The 22850-nt window shown below is 34.4% G+C and overlaps 2 protein-coding genes across 4 annotated transcripts; one reads left to right on the forward strand and one right to left on the reverse strand.

Moving 5' to 3' along the window:
• The first annotated feature begins 5003 nt into the window (after nucleotides 1–5003).
• LOC116115232 (class V chitinase-like) lies at nucleotides 5004–6022 on the forward strand. The gene is made up of 2 exons (XM_031401393.1): nucleotides 5004–5870; nucleotides 5960–6022. The coding sequence occupies exons 1-2, from the start codon at nucleotides 5037–5039 to the stop codon at nucleotides 6020–6022; spliced, it is 897 nt and encodes a 298-aa protein (XP_031257253.1). The 5' UTR covers nucleotides 5004–5036.
• A 331-nt stretch (nucleotides 6023–6353) lies between these two features.
• On the reverse strand, nucleotides 6354–21268 carry LOC116115241 (origin of replication complex subunit 3). 3 transcript variants are annotated; one of them, XM_031401398.1, is made up of 18 exons: nucleotides 21114–21268; nucleotides 20451–20669; nucleotides 20166–20340; nucleotides 19401–19570; nucleotides 19172–19302; nucleotides 18106–18379; nucleotides 17896–17973; nucleotides 16991–17058; nucleotides 16793–16883; nucleotides 15541–15746; nucleotides 14661–14730; nucleotides 13291–13376; nucleotides 11571–11669; nucleotides 11059–11145; nucleotides 10407–10482; nucleotides 9231–9358; nucleotides 7951–8127; nucleotides 6354–6633 (listed from the first exon to the last, which is right to left on the reverse strand). In XM_031401398.1, the coding sequence occupies exons 1-18, from the start codon at nucleotides 21186–21188 to the stop codon at nucleotides 6528–6530; spliced, it is 2316 nt and encodes a 771-aa protein (XP_031257258.1). In that variant the 5' UTR covers nucleotides 21189–21268; the 3' UTR covers nucleotides 6354–6527. The 3 variants fall into 3 exon arrangements, with proteins under 3 accessions (XP_031257258.1, XP_031257260.1, XP_031257259.1); XM_031401400.1 differs by lacking the exon at nucleotides 11571–11669 and having other exon boundaries at nucleotides 11059–11142; XM_031401399.1 differs by lacking the exon at nucleotides 11571–11669.
• Nucleotides 21269–22850: the final 1582 nt, after the last annotated feature.

Below are 22850 nucleotides of genomic sequence, written 5' to 3' on the forward strand. Positions count from 1 at the left end.
ATTGAGAGGAAATGGTGAAAGAGTATGGTCGTGGAAGAAGAATTAATGAAGGGTTTACTAAGCTTCAACCCTTTTTAGCTCAAAATATATTCATTCATTCCCATTTTGCCCTTGCTCTTTCTTTAAAATTTCATCTTTGTCCTTTCAATCCTTACAATCACACCCCCCCACTCTAACACATTTTCCATAAAATTCTCTTACACTTTACTCCCCACTTTTCTTGCTAACTAAGGCTAGAAATGTCATTTTGCCCCTATGGAAGAATTCTCTAGAAACCTCAATACACATTTTATTCGGCTCTTCGCCGCGACGAAGACTCTTTCTTCGCCTCGGAGAAAAATTACAAAACCTACCTCTTTGGTGACAAAACCTCGTCGCCTCGGCGAAGTCTGTAACACCAAGATTTCGCCAAGTCTTTACAATTTTAAGGCAACCACTCAACAAAACCAATATATCCATTCAACTAAGGGCCAACCAAACAATATGAACAATATGCCAACTCAAATAAGAGCAAAACAATAAACATTAGCTACGTACCTCAAGTGGGGTGTTACATCTGCTTACTACTGAAATCTTTATATGGTCTAAAGCAATCCCCTAGGCAATGGTATAAGAGATTTGACACCTTTATAGTAAGTATAGGATTCACTAGCAGTAAGTATGACAGCTGTTTCTCCTTTGCTGTTGTGGATGAGATACCTATTTACTTACTATTGTATGTTGATGACATGTTACTGATAAGCAAATCAAAGCCTCTAATCTGCGTGTTAAAGAATAAATTGAATACTGAATTCGAAATGAAAGACCTAGAGGATGCTAGGAAGATCTTAGGCATGCAAATTGATAGGAATAGGAGCAAATGCAAACTGAAAATTCACCAGTACTGTTCATACCTGCATAAGTTAGTAGAAAAATTTGGAATGACAGGGACTAAAACTGTCTCAATGCCTTTAGCTAATCACTTCACATTAAGCAAGGCCCAATGCCCTAATACTGATGCTAAGTTAATTAAAATGGAGACCATACCTTATGCAAATGTAATTGGGTCCTTGATGTATGCTATGATTAGTACTAGGCCTGACTTATCATTTGTGATTTCATTGCTAAGTAGATACATGTCCAATCCTAGTATGGAACACTGGACAGCCCTGAAATGGATACTCAAGTATGTGAATGGCTCTTTGAATGTTGGGTTGGAATATTGTAAAGGATCTGCCTCACTTGAACTGGCTGGTTTTGTAGACTCTGATTTTGCAAGTGACAGGGATACTCAGAAGTCAACTACAACATACTACTTTACCTTGGGGGGTACTTGCATCAGCTGGAAGTCACAATTATAGCCTATAGTTGCATTGTCATCAACTGAAGCTGAATACGTAACTGTAGCTGATGTATTTAAGGAAGCAGTTTGGCTCAAAGGAATCCTGAGTGAAGCAAACCTATCTAAACAGAAGCCAACCATCTTTTCAGACAGTCAAAGTGCAATACACTTGAGTAAAAATCCAGTCTACCATGAACAAACCAAACACATAGATGTTCACTACCACTTTGTAAGAGATCTGATCACTAGGGAGGAGATACCTCTCAATAAGGTTCCTATTAAGCACAATCCAGCAGACATGGGGACGAAGATTGTTACACTTGCTAAGTTCAAGCATTGCTTGAACTTACTGTCTATTAAGTGACCAAGGGTAACAAGAGAGCCATGAAGGATTCACTGAAGGCTAGTTGCACTGGCAAAGGGGGTTGTTTCAACCCATCAAGGTGGAGATTGTTGGGATGATGGCTTGAAACACTGTTGTATTACTTAAATGAAGCGACGTCGTTTTGAGCTGAACTGAAGAAACAATCCTGAGCGTTGATGAAGAGAAGATCCAACGACTGGAATTAACCCTTCAGTCAAACATATAAAAGCAGATATGTTTTTGGCATTTAGAGATGCGCAGTATCATTTGTGCAAAACTCTTTCTTCTTTGTTAAACACCATTTTGAGTCTGTTAGGGTTTCAATTTGGGTTGTGTGAATCTTGTAACTTGTTGATTGAGTGACTGGGTCATGTCAGTCTGGGTGTATTTGTATACGCTGTTAGTAGGGATTGAAAGGATATAATCTCTCAGGTGAGTTACGGGTTGAAGAAGGGATATTGAGGGTTTTGTGTTGTTGTGTGTAATCTGTAATCTTGACAGTGATTTAGTGCAACAAGCTCATGTGTTTTCCGAACTCAACGTGGACGTAGCTTGTTCAAAATAGAGCAAGTGAACCACGGTAAAATTCTGGTTGTTCTTGTGCGTGTGAGTTGTGATTCTTGATTGTGATCTTTGTTTGGTTGCTTCTTATGTGTGTGTGGTTATAACACATATGCCTGAAAATAATCAAATAATTTATTTTAGTGCTAAAGCCTGAATACTTTTCACCCGTACATCGTAGAACCAGCTTCTAACGAAATTAACTTACATAGTCCAGTAGGGTCAAACATTATTGGATGAGTTGTTTTGTTTGACAGTAGTGTGAAGGTGGAGAAATTTTCTTGGTCAGCTGGCGATAAAGAGAGTTGGTAGGAGGTGGAATTCACAGCAGCATAAGCACAAATTATGTGAGTGAAGAGAGTAAAATTTATGTCCGAGATTGGGAACTCATTTGATGGACGGTAATAACCAACCCTGATCCAATTGGTTTGCGCTATTGAAGGGCGCAATGGTATAGAAAAGAAAATATAGAAAATAACAATGTTGATAATCTTGGCCACCATTTGAAAGAACTTTTTATCTTTTAGCAGTGTTACTTGTATATGTTTATCAAGTGTGGCGAAGAAAGCTCTGTTAAATTTGTTGCGGACATGATTAAAGGTGGAAACTTCAACATTAGCAAATGCTACATCACAAGATGGAAAGCAAAAGTCTTTATGGTGACCAAATCATTTAAGATTAGTTATGAAAATTTCTAAACGGAGAAATTAAAATTTTCTGCCCGCACAAAAGACTTTGACTTGGTTGCTAGGCGGACCAACATTATGTCTTGTTGGCCTGGCCATGGTGACGGCCGAGGAAAATTTTGAAATTTTACTTATAAATTAAATATATCTTTACTAATTTAATAATTTTGGCCCCCTTATTTTTCTAAGTTTTCTTCAACCCCATTAAATGAAATTTTCTGATTCCGCCAGCTTATGTGTATTTCTTTTGTTTCAGATTTTCCATGAAGGTGGAGAAGTGTTCTTAAAAAACTGGTGATGAATAGATCATCATTTTTTTTCGATAAGGCTAACAAGAAAAAATAGGAGTCCTTAATCTTTGATTATAAATACTCTTCATCATATTACTTAATTATTAATTGAATCATAGATTAATTTATTATCACCAATTTCAGGTCCATATATGAGTTGTTTATCATATAAGTATAGGGATTGTCCCAAAGATTAATCAAAGTACACATAAGTTGAACTGAAGACCTTAGTTAAAAAAAGTATAGGGACACTACAAATTACTATCATCTTCAATACCCAACTTGCCTTGGGAATTAAGTAGACCAAATGATTTGGACCATCCATAATGCCTTGACTACGAACACTTATTGAAAACTTTCTGTCCTCCACAAAAAGACTTTGACTTGGTAGCTGAGGCAGGCGGACCAACATTATGGCTTGTTGGGCCACGGTGACCACCGAGGAAAATTTTAAATTTTTACTTATTAATAAATTAAATATATCAATTTTACAACATAAAATTTTTGGCCCCCTTACTTCTCTAACTTTACCTTCAACCCCAAAAATTGCAATTTTCTGATTCCACCAACTTATGGATATTTCTTTTGTTTCAGAGTTTCTGTGAAGGTGGAGAAATGTTCTTCAAAAACTGGTGATGAAGAGATCATTATTGTTTTTCAATAAGGCTAACCAAAAAAAAAAAAAAAAAAAAGGAAAATTTAATTTTTAATATAAATACTCGATTTATTATCACCAATTTCAGTCTACACATGAGTTGCTTACCATAGAAGTAAAAGTAAAAATTATTAGTATCCAACTTGCCTTGGAAAGTAGAGTAACGACTTGAACCATCCACCATAACGCCTTGACAAATAAATAAAAACTTATGAACCTAATAATATTGTAGACCAAATTCACTATAAAGACTGTTAACTTCAAGACAACGTTCTTAAAGTCTTCATAGGAAATTTGGCCAAAAAACATATTATAGAGAAGCTCATAAGTCAAATGCATCAACAACAATAACCAAGTCAAAGTCTTTTAGTGGTTGTCATGGCCCCACAGGCCATAATGTTGGTCTGCCTCTGCCACAACCAAGTCAAAGTCTCTCTTCACTAAGGTCTACTTTGATTTTTGAATTTTGCTGCATCATTTGATTAGTGTTTGAATATATTATTACATTTATACTGATATATAATCTTTTTTATACAAATTTATATAATAGTAAAAGGAAAAAGAGTTGATATAATAATTTGATATACTAAGAAAAAAGTATTAATATAATAGTTTACATATAAAATTCGTATATGTAGCATATGTTTGCTATGGTTTATTCGAGTATTGCTTATAGAGGAATCTATCAATTAATTGTTTGGTTAGAAAAATGTAAAAGAGCTTTGTAGTGTTAATTCATTAAAAAGGACTTTAATAAACAAAAATTATTTAAGTCAAATATATAAAATAGGGGGATATTTTTTAAATTTCAACAATTTAAATAAGTTGAAAGAAAGTTTATAGAAAAAGCTCAAGTTTTGAGTTTTTTCCAGAAGTTGTACAACGGCTTACTTTGAATCATATAAGCGCTTTTAATAAACAAACTAATAAGTTTTTTTGGTCAACAGATAACTCAACCAAATAATGCTTGTAACATTAATCCCTTTCCACCATCTTTTTTACTTGATTGGATTTCATGTGTGAAGGGTTGAAGTTTGCATCATATACAAACTAGTGTGTACAAGAAATTTAAGAGAGCTTTCGTCTCCACTTAATAAGCATATTTATATGGAAGAGATAAGCTAATAGATAAAAACTTGAGCTTCAAACAGCTTTTCAAATGGTGCCCAAGATTATCATGAGTGTTGTTTTCTATATATTCCTCTCTATACAACTGCACACATCAATGGCGCAAACTAATTGGATCAGGGCTGGTTTTTACATGTATAACCAATATGAGTTTCCCATTTCGGAGATCAATTTTGCTCTCTTCACTCACATTATTTGTGAATATGCTGCTGTGAATTCTACCTCTTACCAACTCTCTTTATCACCGGCTGATGAACAACATTTCCCCGAATTCACACATACTATAAAACAAAACAACCCATCAGTCGCTACAATGCTATCTATTCATATTAATGGTGATGCAACCTATTCTACAATGGTAAGCACTTCTTCAAACAGAAAATCCTTCATCGATTCCTCCATAAAAATAGCCAGACGTTACGGTTTCGAAGGCCTAGATTTCTCTTGGCAATTTCCAGCCACAAGTATTGATATGTTCAATATGGGAATTCTCTTTAAAGAGTGGAAAGCCGCTATTGATTTAGAGGCAACAGACTCAAGCCGGTCTGCACTGATCTTGACGGCAAAGGTTTATAATACACCAAAGATTTATTCAACAAGTTACCCTATAGAGTCGATACAACAACATTTGGATTGGGTTCATTTTTTTGTGGATTACATTAAAAATGATATTAGCTGGGACAGGCATACGAGCACTGAGGCATCTCTGTATAATCCATATGATTTTGACAATGCGGATTGCGGCATAAGAGAATGGATCGATGGAGGATTATCGGCTAATAAAATGGTGTTGACTTTACCTTTCTATGGTTTTGCATGGAGGCTGGAGAATCCTATGGACAATGGTATTGGTGCACCGGCAAAGGTACTTCCCACTAATACGGAGAACGGAATTGTGGCCTATAGGGAAATCAAGAATTACATTGACCAATATGGTCCTGATGTTCATGTTAGGTACAACTCAACTTATGTGGTGAATTACTGGACAAAGGGAACAACTTGGTACTGCTTCAATGACGTTGAGGCGANCTGACTTTTGTTTTCTTATTCTGATTATTGATGAGAGTCCCAACAGTTGGATTGACATTATTCTCGTTCTGGGAAATCAGCCCATCAGTTCAAAAAATATGAGAATTTTACCAAAGCAGAAACGTAGATAAATTACCTCCATGGTTGTCTAACTGTCTTCTGATTGAAACAAATTAAGCTAAGAAAAGAGGAAAAAATTCAAATAACACATCATTTCAAAGGGCAAAAAACTCTGCGAGAAACCTTTCCATACATGGACAAAAATAATGGTATCTGAAATCCATTTTGGTCCCATGAGATGAAACCATAATAACTCATTCTGATTTAACATTGATTGGGCAGACCTTAGCAAATATTTGAAATCTATGATTCCACTGATCAATGTCAATAAAAATAATTATATATTTGCACAAAAGATCATTATCGATTTGCACGGAGATTAGATTTAAAGGGTTAAATAAAACAGATTGGACAATGTCAATTGCTTTATATCCTACAATCCAAATGCCACTCTGTGCACATAATCTGGCCGTCTTTTGGTAGGCATCCGAATGAGCCCAGTAATCTGGAGCTCTGTAACCACCCTGCAAAACCGTGCTCTGTAGAAGTTAAGGTCAAGGAACTTCAAGCAAATCCATCTTTTAGACCTGATTTTCATTAGACAGGAGGGGATAAAAGAACAAGCAATTGCTAATGTATGCATGAGATAGGAACCCCATTGGTTTGATTGCATCGTGAAAAGCTTGTGGGTCATGAAACAAACTCACACTTTCAGGGTCTTGATGCAACTCAAAATTTGAACGCAGTAAACATATAGCAAAGGTCGAAGATTCATGGGCATCAAACACGCGCAGAACGGCAGATAGGTAGTGCAGACCAAAAAATAACTATCCTCACAACAATAGAAATCAATCAAACTATATCATGCCGTTCACCGTTGAAGAGTATGCCAAAGCTGGATAAGTTCATCATAATTCAATCATATATACGAGATAACAAAGAGGGAGATAACAAAGAGGATGTAACACAAATATACCCTGCGATGAAAGATCATTTGCACTAGAAGTCACAGGAGTTCAATAAATGATTACATACAAATAAATTTTTAAGAATAAAATCAGATGAGCAATCAAGATCTTATAATCTCACTTAAAAGTATTTGCCGTTGTAAGTGGCACAGCTAGAACGAAGCAATTTGTCGACTCAAAATGCATGCCATCACAACAGAGGTATATGCAAAGTTGATGTAAACTTCAGTCACACATAACCGTTCAACCAACAAAAAAAGGATGTGGAATAATCTGAGATTACTAAAGGCCCAAGAATAGCAGCTGAAGTGGCGGGAAAGATCATATTTGTATATTGGTAGCCCCATTAAAGAAAAGAGAAAACATAAAAATCAAAAAGGCTGGAGGGAACAATTAGCTTGATGAAAATCTAAGATTGATGACTATGTTTACCAACTAAAAATAAGTAGACAACCAAAAATAGAATGTATGTATATATATAAACAATAAAGATTGGCTCACAACCCAATCTTACAAACTTCATTTCACAATCCTGACATAACAGTTTGCAATTGATCAACTCGCAATTAGACAGACAGAACCTGCAATTGGACAAGTAGAACCCATTACGAGCTAACCAATTGCGAGTTGCTACGTCAGGGTTGTGAGAGAAAGTTTGTAAGATTGAATTATAAGTATAGTACTATCCATATGTAAGTAGGGCTGCAATCTTTTGACTTGAAAAGGGGACATAAACTCTAAACCAAATGTGTCAAGATTTATAATAAAAAGCAGTATTTACCATGAAGATTTCTTTACCTTGCATTTAGATTGATTAGATGGTCAAGAATTTGCACCCTATTTATGTTAAAAGATCCCAATACTCAAAGAATTAAGTACAAAGGATACTGAATTGAAGCTTCACTCTGCTTCTTAGGTTCATTCATTTCCTTTCTTTTCTTCGGTATTGGGGACTGCTTTGATTTGTTTTTCCCTTTATTTATTGGACAAAGAACTGTTGATTTGAATGAATTGTACCAGTCATGGAGGTTAATATAATCACCATGCTCCTGGGCTAGGTTATACCTAAAAAGACAGATGATGAACTCAAATTACAAACTTTCAAAGTAATACACTAAAAAGCAATCATAATGCCACGAACAATCATTAAGAAAAAAAAAGTGAAGGCTGTGTTTATTTCCCTATTCAAAATACTACCATATCCAATCCTATCAAAATACATATTTGTTTCAATATTCTCAAAATCCAACCCTATTTTATTCAACTCAAAATATTTAGATTTTTTTTTATCCCCCTAAGTTTGTTAATTTAACTAAACACCTCCAACAATAAAAGTTTATAGATTGACAAAAACACCCCCACCCACTCACATATTCCTAACAACCAACCACCACCGTCGAAAAGTGGCCAGAATCTGTCGGAATGGCACACGACTGACTGAATGTGATTGGTCGTGCGCCGATCTGGCCTTTTCCAGCCAGATCCACCATAGATCTGACAGACAGGAAAAAGTCAAATCTACGACCAAAGATCTAGCTGGTTACAACCAGATCTGGCCACGTCTGGTCGTCAACGACAGTTATATCTTAGCCATCAAGCCAAATCTAGCCGTCAATGGCCAGATCGGTGCACTACCGACCAGATCCAGTCAATCATATGTCATTCCGGCGACTTCTGGCCACCATCCGATGATGGTGGCCGACTGTCGGCATTTAATGGGTGGGTGATGGTGTTTTTGTTAATTTTAAAACTTTTATTGTAGGGGGTTTAGCTAAATTAACTAATGTAGGGGGACTAAAAAATAATCTAAATATTTTCAAAAAATGTTTTCTAAAAATTTACCAAACACATTTTCAAATTCAAATCTTATTCTCATAATAACAACCTAACTCAACTTTTTCAAAAATACTATTCTAAATATTCTATCAAACACAAGCGAAAATATTTGTCCTTTAATTAATGGAATAGGGTTTGAAAGTTTGCAAATAGCAATTACAAAATTGTTACATGTCATGAAAGAAAGGATTGATCCCAGCCAGCAGTTTTAATAGATTAAGGTAGACACGAAAATGACAAACAGTTTTCTGCAGCTAAAATTTGATCTGTCAGTGTTTTGAGTCCAATCAGTCCCTAGTTTTTCTAATTCAGAAAAAAGTGGAAGCGCTTACATTATTGATGTGTCATGCATTGATGGCGATAGGGTATCGCCAATCCTGCTGCAGCAACTACATCTGAGGATTTTGTAGAATTCCAGAAGATCTACTTGAATCCTTCTTCTTGGGTCTCCAATTAAGGCCTGAAGTAATTGAGAAGACATGAAGTGTACAGATATATAGCAAGTCTCTACATGTTCAAAACTCAAACCACTCCAAAACTAGCAGTGTACAGATATATAGCAAGTCTCTACATGTTCAAAACTCAAACCACTCCAAAACTAGCAGGAAAGTTAAAACTCCATCCATTAGAAGGAAACAAAAAAGCTGGGAAATCTTGAAATAATGGAACTGTTGCTCATGCTTAGTTGATTCATTGGCAATGCACTGAAGCTTTGTGGAGCTACATAGTAGGGAGTGGTTGTAACTACAGTTCATTATTTATTTATTTTTTTCTCTTAATAAGAAACTCAAGAAAACTTTAATTGATCAAATTGATTGAAGAAAAATTTACAAAGCAATAAACAAGCTGTAGTAGATCTAGACATATATAGATCAAGACAGCTCAAGAAACAAAAACTCAAAACAAGAGATAAGGACATAATGAAGGGTCCTTAAATAAGCAAAAACACTAACACTACATTTTTAATTCATTGCCACCTCCCAGGTTCCACTTCAATTTTATCTTAAACATTAACAGCACCTCAAAACCCAACAGAATTAAAGGATGACTGATTTCTCAAAAGCCCTTGGTTATCCTTTTATTGTATCGTCTATTATTTTATAAAATAAATTTAAACAACCTTTCATCAATACTGGAAAGACTGATCAGGAAATTCAAACAGACAATTCAACTTGCAACAAAGACCCTGACATCATGCCTATATATTGTCCAATCATTGCCTTGTCTGTCACACTTACTTTTTTTGGGGGAATCAACCATCAACCAGTGGTAAAAAATGGTTAAATCTTATGAAGTAATTACAGCAAATATGTATGGGGTTAAAAAAAATTGGTTAAATCTTATGAAGTAATTACAGCAAATATGTATGGGGTTAAACAACAGAAACATCAGATTATTTATCCAGCTGGGAAACAGGAGAGCCTGTATAAGAAATGACATTCCCTTGGCAGAAAAAGGAGAGCATGTTTAAGAATTTTCATGATAGTTGTTATCCTTTGTTTCCTTACCAATTGAAGTTTCTCGACATTCTTAAAGCAGATGATTTCATGGAAAGGTAAGCACTCAATGGGTTGCATATAATCCCTGTTCAGCAAAGAGATGTTCACAACTCAGAATAGTCATCAATTACAGAAGAGTGCAAATACAAAACTAATAGCAGAACGGAAGACCATATTTGTTTTTACATAGCATACAACATAACAAGAACAACTTAATTTGATAATTTCTACCTGTATTGAAGGGCTTAAGAAAAAAGAGCTAGAACAGGGGCTGTCAAGTAATATAAACGGTAAACAATAACTGTGACCCGTAACTTAAACACAAAAACAAGATCAACTACAGAAAAGAAATAATCCCTAGATCTGTTTTCCCACCCAAAAACACATTTTAGGTTACATATTTCTAGTCAAGGTAGCTCTGACTATAAGACTGCAGAGGTGCTTAAAAGATTTTTTTTTTTAATATATATATATATAGGAAACAATTAAACTATATATAAAAAAGAGGTTCTTTAAAAGATATTGTTGATGGATATAAATGACTGAGAACTTTTTTGTGCATATATATAGATCAGAAGAAATACATCACAGTGATACTGACAAGCATAAAATTGGAATACAAAACAGCTAAAACTAGTGTACATAAAATGATTGTCCCTACCAAACCATGCACTCCATTAATGCAGCAGCTTTCACGTTTACCGCTTTGGAGTCCTCAATGTTAAACTGACTCTGAGATGCATTTCTCCTATCACAAGAAGCACTCAAAATTAAGCCAACATCATCTATGTGCACATCACACTGAAACTCAATAATTAAAAGATTTAGAAGCTTCAATTAATAATAACAAAAATGGGCAAGCTAGATATTGAAATGATGACGGTAGAGTAATTGAAAGAAGCTTTTCAAAGAGCTTATGAATCTAGAACTCCATAAAGTTAAAGTGAGTGGGGTGAATTTCTTATATTTCATTTGCAGGAAGTTGCTGGGAAGTTTTAACATGAAACCTTATAGGATTTTTATTGTCTCCATATTTTCATAGGCAATAATTATCCTACAAAACATCATACTAACAAAAAATTGATGTTCTTCTGTGTAATTATCAAAGCAGAGGACTTGAGTGTTTTACACATCAAAAGGGCTATGTTAATGTGGAATTCAAGTTGGATTTACCTAGCATGATTTCTTTGAGGATTCCTTTTTCCCATTTCTAGTTCAAACTTTAAATCTTTCATGCCAATCTTCCAAAGCATCGTGGTCAGAACCAAAAACCTAAAATTTGTTTTTTATATTAGGGCTAGCTTTCCAAACCAATTGCAATGTTCATTTTATTCAATAGACCCCCCTGGTTTTAAAATAGTATAATAAATAATAAAGCATCCTATAAACCAACAGAAACTGATCAGTCCAGTTTAATTCCACTTGAAAAAACCATACCAAACAGATCAATAATATCTCAAGTAGGAGGCCTCACAAAAGTTGAAAAAAAAGGTCTTAAACACTCAATCTTATTGTTAAGGTTTACGAATCCAATAGCCAAAGCTCATAAGGAAAAGAGCAACTACCATTATATAAACTCTACTACACCCACTAATGTGCATGGTAATTTGTTACTAGGATCCAAATACACTTATAATTTAGCTAATAGTCTTAAGTCACTAGTTGACCTAAAAGCTTAAACTAATATGTAAGAATTTACAAGAACATTTAAGCTTTAGCACCCCCTCATGTGCACTTGCACGTGAACCAAACACAACCACAACGTAGATACAACTATAACAACAAACATTGCTTCCTATAACTTAATTAACATAATAGGCAGAGTTGAACACTGTTAGGATCCCACATTGGAAGGAAAACGGGTGGGCATGTGGGTTATAAGGGCTTAGGCACCCTCCCTTGGCAAGCCAGTTTTCCAAAGAGAGTTCTACCCAAGCCTATGAAAGACCCATGGTCCAACCCAATTGTTGAGTTATTGGAGTGGGTTCCTATCAATAATGTTAGGATCCCACATTGGAAGAAAAAGGGGTGGGCATGTGAGTTATAAGGGCTTGGGCACCCTCCCTTGGCAAGCCGGTTTTTCAAGGAAAGTTCTACCCAAGCCCATGAAAGACCTATGGCCTAGCCCAATTGTTTGAGTTGTTGGGGTGGGTTCCTATCAATTGGTATTAGAGCATGATCCAACGCACGCATGGCAGGCTAACCTTGGGCCCAGGCTACTACCCCGAGAAAGGGCACAGAGGCCCGAGGGACAAGCTACTCACCCAAGGGGTAAAGAGGCCGACCAGGGTAAAGAGGCTGACGTGGACGTCGGTTGTGGAAGCGTGATGGAATGTTAGGATCCCACATTGGAAAGGAAAGGGGTGGGCATGTGGGTTATAATGAGCACCCTCCCTTGACAAGCCAGTTTTCAAATGAGAGTTCTACCCAAGCCTATAAAAGACTCATGGCCCAGCCCAATTGTTTGAGTTGTTGGGGTGGGTTCCTATCAAACAAAAAACCACAAAGTTAGTTTGGCCCTAATACCATGTAAGTAACCACTTAACCAAAAAGTACAAGTTACAATGTAAGAGTGTAATATTAATATTTAAGTCTTAACAAGTAGAATAAAGAGATTTTAGGATATCACAAAAATTTGCAATAGAAATATTAGTGACCGTCCAGTTTGTATCAAACTAGAAAATGATCTATAACATAACATATTAGAAATCTCATATAGCACTGCAAAACTTCACAAATTCCTTAAAGGCCTAGATTTCAAAGAGGAACAATATTTAGAGGGGGGGGAAAAAAAAACTGACGTAAGATAAGATATGTTAAGACTTACAGTAGCAATAGAAAGAAAAGTGAGCAAGTAAAAAAAAAGAGGGGAGAAAAACAACTGACAACTTACTTGGAGATGTCAACCATATGTTGTTTTGAACTCTTGCCATTCTCAAGTTTCAATAGAGACAGCAACTCCTTGATTTTTTCATGCATCTATGGCAAGGATATAAATCAATGAACTTTACCTTGATACAGATTAAGGTTTTAAATCATATCTAAACTGTGTTTTAGTAACAAAACACAACGCTGCAAGAAAAACTGATCAGATGACAGAAAGTTATATGAGCCTTCCATTTAAGCATTAATAGTACTACTAGTAAAGACTTTTGAGTCTTTAAATTTGGTAAATTCCAAAACCTTGATCCTCGTGACAACCACTTGATGCAGCACATAAAAGAAAATACCTAAATTTGTTGATTCAAAGGAATACCTGAACTTAAAAATAGTTAAAAAGATTTTCATTGATTCAAGGAATACCAGAATTCCAGTAATTAAATCTTGCTGATTCCAAAAGAATATGGAGAGATGTTTTTATTATCTCTCCATATTCTTTCAGAATTAACAAGATTTGATTGCTAGATTTTTTATATTTATTTGAATCAACAAAAATCTCTTTAAATTTTTCTAGTTTATCGTATTATTCGAGTATATGAAATTAAAGTTTTTTTTTTTTTTTTTTTCCGCTGCATCACCATGCAAGCTCAGAGTCTTAATTCACAATGTCAGAATGAACTATAACAAGTTGTTTCTGACTTATAGTTGAGAAGTCAAGGTCTCAGGTGCAGTTAAGACTCAAGAAAAAATTAAACAATATTAAAGATCTGGAACCAAAAAAACTTTTGGATGAAATTGCAAAACTTTCCCACCAAATCACTAAATTGTGAGAAGTTGGAACTATCACATTTACAATAACATTGTACTACTAACAATCCTTCAAATTAAAACACAATAAAGTAATGCAAGAAGATGGGTTTCCAGAAAAAAAAATTCACTAAGCATAGCACTGATATAGCAGAATAAAATTTGATTGAGGTGTGACTCCAACATAAAAGCAAAAGCTCCAAGTAGCTAGGTGGAAGTTTATAAGTGAACTACTTACAGATATTTAAATTCCATGTTTCACACGAAATTCAGCTTCAAATATCTAAAAGGCTACATCGGTTTCCCTTGCGATAAATTTAGTTTTCAAAAATCATAAGAAATAACTATTTATGGAAAAGCTCCAAAGTGAAGCTCACCTAACGAATTTGTAAAGATAATTGTGGTAAGACACATAAATAATGCATAAAAATATGCAAACAAAACCCCCTGAATAATTTATATTGTACAAGTAACTGTGTTGTCTAATCAAGCATAATCTAAAGCACAAAGAAAATCATTTTTTTTTTTTTTGGTATAAAAGGAAGGTCAGTAAAATTCCCCAAACAATAAATGTACCTCGTTGACATTCATTGTAAGCCCTTCCCATCTTTTGAGCAGCTTCCACAACTGTGATGCAGGAAGATCCCTGATTAATTTCAAACATCAGTATAACATTGAAACAATGCAATAAACAACGTCAAAGTAACCAACTAAAACAAAGAATACCTATAGGTGAGGTTGCAAGAGAATACCAATAAGTTTGAACATGTACATTTACATGTCAATAAAAAGTGGCAATCATAAATATAAATATAAATATTTTCTCCAAGTCTCTAGAAAGAAATCAACCAAACATCGAGCATGTAATTATACAAACAAACCACAAAAGCAAAATCAATGTCAATATGTATGTAAATGTCATCTCTGTTCTTGCCAGTCACCTTTGGCATGCTTAGCAGTATTTGCAAAAGAAGATATATTCCAATCACCCTGTTTTGGTCAAGTCAATTTTCAGTTCACCACCATATGGTTAGCAAATTGACACTTTGCCTCTTGAGCTCCATTATATTTCCCTTCAAAATTGGTAGTTTTTCTTAAAAAAGCACCTAAACTTACATATAAATTGAAACTTAACGGTTCTGATTTGCAAAACTTTGACTTTCTTGTGCACAAAATCTCACAGAATAAACCTCAAGTGAGCTACTAGCAATCAATCTTAAGACGTTCACTGTTTAACAAAATGTAGTAAATGAGTAAACTTTAGAAGCAAGCTATTAAATTGAAAGCTAGAAGGAGAGAAAGCAATGTAGGCCAAAACACGATGGCGGATAAAAAGCCTTGGGAATGTATTAAGGTACTCAGGAAACCAGGAAAATAATTTTAACAAAGCAACAATGCAACATTATTCTGCATAGACAAAAATTAAGAATGCATGGATTTAAAACATGTTACTTACTTCACCTTGCGTACAGCTTGACATATAAAACCACCTCTTCTCAACATAGGATATTGTTGACAATCTTTTGAAGAAGATGCACCTATATCTTTCTCTAATTTTATGTGAGAATTAGAAGTTGTAGAATTGCATGATGTTGGATCAAGTGCTTCACGCAAAAGGTCTAATAGCTGAATTTTATCACCTTTTGCAGCTTCATAGAGGCACTGCCACAACAATATTTGCCAATAACAAATTACTATGAGGTTCAAATAGTTTTGTTCTTGGTCAAATACAGACTATGATTGCCAAGGAACTTCACTTTGCTAGAGCCACTGAATAAAGTTGCTGTTACTTATAGTCGTATAAATATACAAAAAGCATGATTATCAACACTTTGAAGAGCACATAACAAGAGAATAACATGACGTATGATATCCTAGAGATTTCTTTTCTGAGGATTTCTTTATTTTAGGATTTTTAGGATTTACCTCCTATTAAGGTAGAGATGATAATTTCCTATTAGAAGATTATTTTTTATTTTCTGGTTGAGGTTTCTTAGTCAGATCTTTGGCCACTATAAATAAGGAACTTTACCTTTCTTTTTCTTTTTTTCTTTTTTTTTTTTTTGGAGATTCAGACGTTGATTTGCTAATTATTGAACATTAAAGTGTCTTTAACGTAAGTGTCTATCTCAATTTTCCCAGATCCTTTTCTCTCTGGCAATTTCCATAAATTATAAAATAGAAATTTCTTTGCAAACGAAAAATTAATTCTAAAAATAGGAAGCTAAGGAATCTTAAGTTAGAAAAAATAAAATTCTGGGTTGTCCTGCATCACAACAAAGATTAAGAAAGCTTGGAATCTCATTAAGGTCCCAAATATTCATCCAAAAAAGCTGATCTACACGAACCCAATGGTTGGTTGAGTAGTTAATACTTTTGGGTTTCAACCAAAAGGTCAAGCTCCCTTGGAGTTACTTATTTGGGATATTATATCCCACAAATTTCCTAACAACCTAGTTTAGAACACATAAAATCATAAGTTCAATGAATATCTAGGCATTTAAAAAAGGGTCAAGTCTACATGCTTTTCACTTACTAAATACACAAATTAATGAAAGTAGTTTTGTTACACTAACAAACAATTCCAAGAAAATGTCAAAATATAAGAACTTAAACTTACAAGTGATGGGAAAAACCTACGACTTGCAACATTGGAGCAATTGGATTTATATTAGTACGGATTGGAAAAGAAAAAATATAGGACTCACCGAAACCATAGTGCCCCATTGATTTTTCAATCTCTTCAATTCTGACAAACCAGTAGCAAATCTTTCAACACTCTGCTCCTCAATTTTGTTCCTAAACACATTACAGCACCAAATTTAGGATATTAACTTCCACCTCTCAACATGTTTCTATACATTGGAGCAAAAGAACTACAGTAAATTTTCAAGCATTTGAAATACCTTTCATAAGATGGTAAGTTGAAAGCATGCTTCAATATCATTTTCGATAATAATCCATCATGTAACACCTTCAATGATAGAACATATATGGGAGAAAAGAAAAAGGGAAGTTACTTATATTATCAAGGGCGTACGTCGTAGCAAAAAAAATTGGAGACAACCAAAATAGCATGCATGTACACACGCAGTCACACACACAATCAATGGCACTGTATCTCTTCCATAAACTATAACACAAGTTGTGGACCATTACATCAATGCACTTTTAACAATCAAGAATACACTTGACAATCATAGTTAATGCACCTTTAAAAAACAGATATGAGATTTAATCTCAGCCAATTGAATGTCTCTCTTTGTAAGAGCGTGTTCACTTGAGTTGGCTAACAACAGAAATTGAAGACCAAAGCAAACCAAAGCTGGAATTAGTAAGAGAAAAAAACTAGTTTCCACTCATTAAGTCAAATGCCGATACAGATTTAATGATAAAAAAGGGGGAAGAAATGAATGAAAAAGTAGCTGCCAGCCATTCACCTTGAAACGCACTAATACTTAGTATAACAGATGATAAACCCAGGGAAAAGATCTGACTAGAAAGCTCTGCTAATTTGGACTATCAAAAACAAAATTTTGATCTGTACAAATTACCTCATAAAAATTAGATGTTTCTCAATGCATCAATAACTAGGAAAACTGTGAAGACCAATGTTCCTCTAAGAATAAATATTGTTTGGGCTGTGTGCATATGGATTTACGCATAAAAAGCAAAATAAAGAAACAAAAAGATAAAAAGGACACAACTCATACATTCCTACATCAAATGAAAGGGAAATTCAGATCGTTAATAGGATATGAGGAAAGCGGATTGCTCAGAAATTACTTAACATGGGATAGGGAAATCCAACCTGTCCATCCTCTTCAAGCGAAAACCCTCTGATTAAAAAGCTTAGAGGTTCCATGGAGAAATGCTGGACACATGCTACCTGAAAGCACTTTAAAACTTCATATTAGCAAATATTTCATCACATTCACTTGAAGGTGAGAGATGCCACAACATCAAAGAAAGATGGTAATAATGATAGTTGCAAAAACCCATATGAGATTGAACCACCAACCTTCAATGCCCTAACAAAAGAGGTCAAAGTTCCATCCTGCCTCACAAAGTAATTACTCATAAAAACTGCCACTTTGTGGCTGATGATGAACCCAGAACATTGCTTCACAAAAACAGCATCAACAACTGCATCCATTCTCTCAGCTGGGGTTCCCAAAGTGAACTTATAAGAGGACAAGCACTGAAGCACGTTAGAAGGCAGTATGCTTTTTGGAGCATCAAGTGTTGTTGCAACTCCCATTATCAATATGACTGGAACCTTGAGTACCCACTCACTTGTAGAAAAAGTAGTTGTTAGATACAAGCTAAAACTTCAAAAAATTAATGAAATTATAATAACATAAAATAAGAAGCAGTCAATAAGCATGCTGATGGTTCATTATATGGGTTCTATTATAGAAAAAATAGTTGTTAGCTACAACAAGTATTATTGGGTGCTATTATATGTCCTTAAATCTCATGAACAGCTCTAGGAGTCTAGGTAGGTAAATAGTACTCTGTAATAAGCAGTGCAGAAAAATATATAAATGAATAAATAAAAGAGATCACTCATTTAAATATGTTGAAGTCATTTTGATTATTGTGCAGTATTATGAAGCATCTTAGTGATTTATGGCTTTACAACTGTCAAACACAATTATGCTAAGAGATGGGTGTGGTGCTAGTTGATCTAAATGCCAAATGGAATTTCAATCCAGAAAATCTCAAGATATTTTTACATGCTTGGTGTACATGCATGTACATAAAAGACTATAAAAAGAATGAATCATCTTGTTGATGAAACATATAAAAACAACAACTCTCTTGTGTGCAATGCAATAAAACATTTATGTTCAAATAGAAAGTTCAAGAACAACAAGGTTTATAATTCTAGAAGACTGACACATTTAACAACTACAGGGTACCATTTTGAAATTTAAAAGCTATAGAGGATAAAAACGAAGCATTAAAAAATTCAGGTTTTTAAAAGATTAAGAAATCAAAACAAAAAATTGGTCTGCATAAGCAAATATGAAAGGATATATGGTAACCAGATATTATCCTCAGTTCTAACTAGATCTGAATACCTCAACATAAGGATGAAATTGGACAATATAGAACCAGAACATCGCTCAATATCATTGACAATTACAACAACTGGGTTATTATAGTTTCCCTGTCCTCTGTACCAGGATGCCATGATGGACATATCAATTGCCTGCTCAAAAGCAGCAAAAGAAACAAGTATGGATTACAAAGTAATAAGAAGAGAAACCAAGTTTAATTTTAGAAGGAAGTTCAGGTGTCAAAACTTACATCTGAAGAAGCCCCCACAAATTGTCTCAATAAACTTCTAAGACAACCACCAATCCCACTCTTAGCCGTAAAATCTACTGATGAAAGGTTAGCCACATGGCATCCTTGAGATTTCAAAAAGTGGCCAAGCTCTTCGAAAGTCAGCAGATCATCAACAAACTCCATATTTTCTGCCAATCATTACTCAATCAAAAATCCCTCACAGGCAAAAGATACTACCTTAAAATTATGGTAGACTGCTTGACCAAGCAATAAAGATTGTGATAACTGATAATAGGCAAAACATGTAAAAAGTGTGGCCCAAAGACCAAGTATTCCAAGGAATATGATATTACACAAAATAAAATAAAAATAATGCACTACCAAACAAAGGTGGACGGAAGCTATGCATGTCTCCTACAAACTTCAGATGGTTGGTTGTATAAAACATAGTGGGTAAGCTGTAGTAATTCAGTCCTCACGACTTGGATAATTTGAAATCAAATGTTCTACTTATTAAGAGAACTTGAATGACGCCTGGAATAGTAGTACCTATTATAAATTAGCATGTATATCAACTAAAAGAACATACAATGGACACTATTGGAAGGTTAGGCGTTTTACTCCTAACCATCAGACAGAATGCATACTCAGATGGTTTATAACTTCAGATTCTTCTCATTGAATCACATAAACAGCGTCATTCAAGTAATCTCATCCCAATATCTAATTGATACAAGCCACGGTTTACTCAGCCTAATCATAACTGCCAATTGGAGAACTTACTGGTTAGAACAAGCCCAGTGAACAATTGCTTAGAAGAAACATCTTTCATAATGGGAAAAGCTTGAGTTGCTTCATGGGAAGTAAGCGTTCCAAATGATTTAATAGTATTGAAGGACTCACGAACCCAATGATGAATCTCGTTGAAGACATTAGTATTGATATTCCATAAAACATCCTGCATTTATGGTTATAAAATCTTCGTTCTTTAGTACATAGAGATCATGGTCCCAATTGATCATGGGAATATCCACAAAGAATGAAACAAAGTTGGCCAAAGAGACAAACCTTGATTGTGGACTCAATCTTGGTCCACACAATCTCAAAAGCTTCCATACGCAAGTTGACATAGGGATCATCATCAAAATCTTCAGTACTCTCGGAATCTGTTTTCTCAAAATTCTTAGGTATTGATGAAGATAAATCAATCCTCCTCTTGGTTTTTGTTGTTCCTGTTGACTTTCTCTCATATTTCCGAGAAGCAGCTTTGTGAAGAACAAAAACTGGCTGTGAACAGAGAAAACAAGAACAACTAATTGGTGGTCTGCTTGTATACAAAGAAAAACAATGATTTAAAAAAAAAAACAAAAAAAAAAAAACCTCTATTTTATGACTCACAAGTAAGAAATAAAACTAGAGTACAATTTTGAATTTGAACTTTTGACCAACAAAAAACCTCACCCAACTGACCTTAATTCATTTATTTAGCCTGTAATTCTTATAATAAAAACTAAAAAATTTAAAAACAAAATGAGAGCATATGAAATTTCATTATTAATTAGGTATGTATAATCGTAAAGTGCAATTCTTTCCCAAATGTATTAGCAACCAAATTTATATAGAATAGGCGTCCAAGAGATATAACAAACTAAAACATTAACGAAGATTAAATAAATAATAATGATGATGATGATAATGATCAAAAGCAAAGCTGTGAATAAGGAAGTAAACCTGAAGATGATTTTCAGTGGTACCAGAAGTTGAAGGAGGAGGCGAAGAATCGGCAGTTGCTGCTGATGGCGCCATACGATACGAAGTGAGAAGAGAAAACAGTTTGCTTTGATTTAGGGTTTAAGCGATCTTCTGCGTCTCGTTTTTGGCGGGAAACAACTAAAGCTGCAGCTAACTTAAAGGGTGTTTGGAAACTCCTTTTAAGTATACAGTTTAGGGAAGGAGATTTAATACAGTTTGATCAATTTCCCCAAATAACAAAATATGCCCTCAGGTTTTAGAAATTACAATTTACCCCCTTCGTCGAAGTACCCTTTTTTTTTGTTCTCTAACTTTGACAGATTAACAAAATGACCAATTTAACCCTATCCGCGTCTTCTAAGGGTCTGCTTGAGAGTTTTATAGTAGCGGTATAAGGGTAAATCTCGTAACGGTTTTGAGGTAAACCACTAACGGTTTTGAGGAGTTTTTAGTACGGTTTTTAAAACACTCAACCTGTGCTTGGAGTTATTTTTCAACGGTTCTGACAATTTTTTTAAATAATAATTACATAAATACCTATAAAGTTAAAACACTCTCTCTTTGCTTAATTACTTTGATAAATATAGAATGCATACATTATTTGTTTTTATTTTCTTTCTCTCCAATCAACAAGAGCTCTCCCGGATTTTTGTACTGTACAGAGCTGCAAAATTGTTACTGTACAAAGTAACAACCACCATTAGATCGTGAATTCGTGACCAAAAGTTTGACTGTAGTCCCTTGACCAATGATAGAATGCTCAAAATTCTTTAAGTAATTTTATTTCAACATGAGGAAAGATTTGCTTCATCGTTCTAAAACAAGAGGATGTATTTCCCATTTATAAGCCGTATACTGCTGCCAATTTTTGGTTTATGTGGTAAGAAAAGTTTGGTAATTTGTGGCAAAGCTGTTGTTTTACACGCCCCTTTGAGACAACAATGTCAACCCCGTTGTCCTGTTACTCGTTTACCAAAACAGTCGAGTCATTATAAGAACCAAATTCACACTGTGTGCAACAGCAAGAGATTTGTGTCTAGTGAGAAGTCAACAGTAAGAAAGATTTGTGTACAGCAAAGGGATAAAGGATTTTTTTGGTAAAAAAGTTTTAAACCACAAAACACCCCGATTTTGGGTGTTTTATAAACCCCTCAAAAATACACTACACTGTTTTGGGGGGTTTTTAAACCAGTCAAAATCAGCCTATTAAATTCTGCAGGGGGGTTTTTAAAACACCTCAAAACTAGTCTAATTAAAAACCCCAAAATCAGTGAAAAAAAACTCTCAAGCAGACCCTAAGGGACTGTTTGGTTTTTTTTATCTTAAGTTTGAATATAACTAATTTTAACAGATTAAAATGTTTTAAATTTGTTTGTTTTTATTTATCATATATAAATAAAAAACAAACAAATAATTTTTTTGTTAATCAATAATTTTTTTTTATCAACAATACGCCCTTTAAGCTTATATAATTCTAATTTTAATGATGAATCTCGTTGAAGACATTAGTATTGATAGTCCTTAAAACATCCTGCATTTATGGTTATAAAATCTTCGTTCTTTAGTACATAGAGATCATGGTCCCATTTGATCATGGGAATATCCACAAGGAATGAATCAAAGTTGGCCAAAGAGACAAACCTTGAATGTTAAAACAAATTATTGATAATAAAAAAAAAACAAACAAACAAACAAATTTAAAACATTTTAAATTAT

The sequence above is a fragment of the Pistacia vera genome, unplaced genomic scaffold (assembly GCF_008641045.1).
Source record: "Pistacia vera cultivar Batoury unplaced genomic scaffold, PisVer_v2 Contig734, whole genome shotgun sequence".
Taxonomy (NCBI): domain Eukaryota; kingdom Viridiplantae; phylum Streptophyta; class Magnoliopsida; order Sapindales; family Anacardiaceae; genus Pistacia; species Pistacia vera.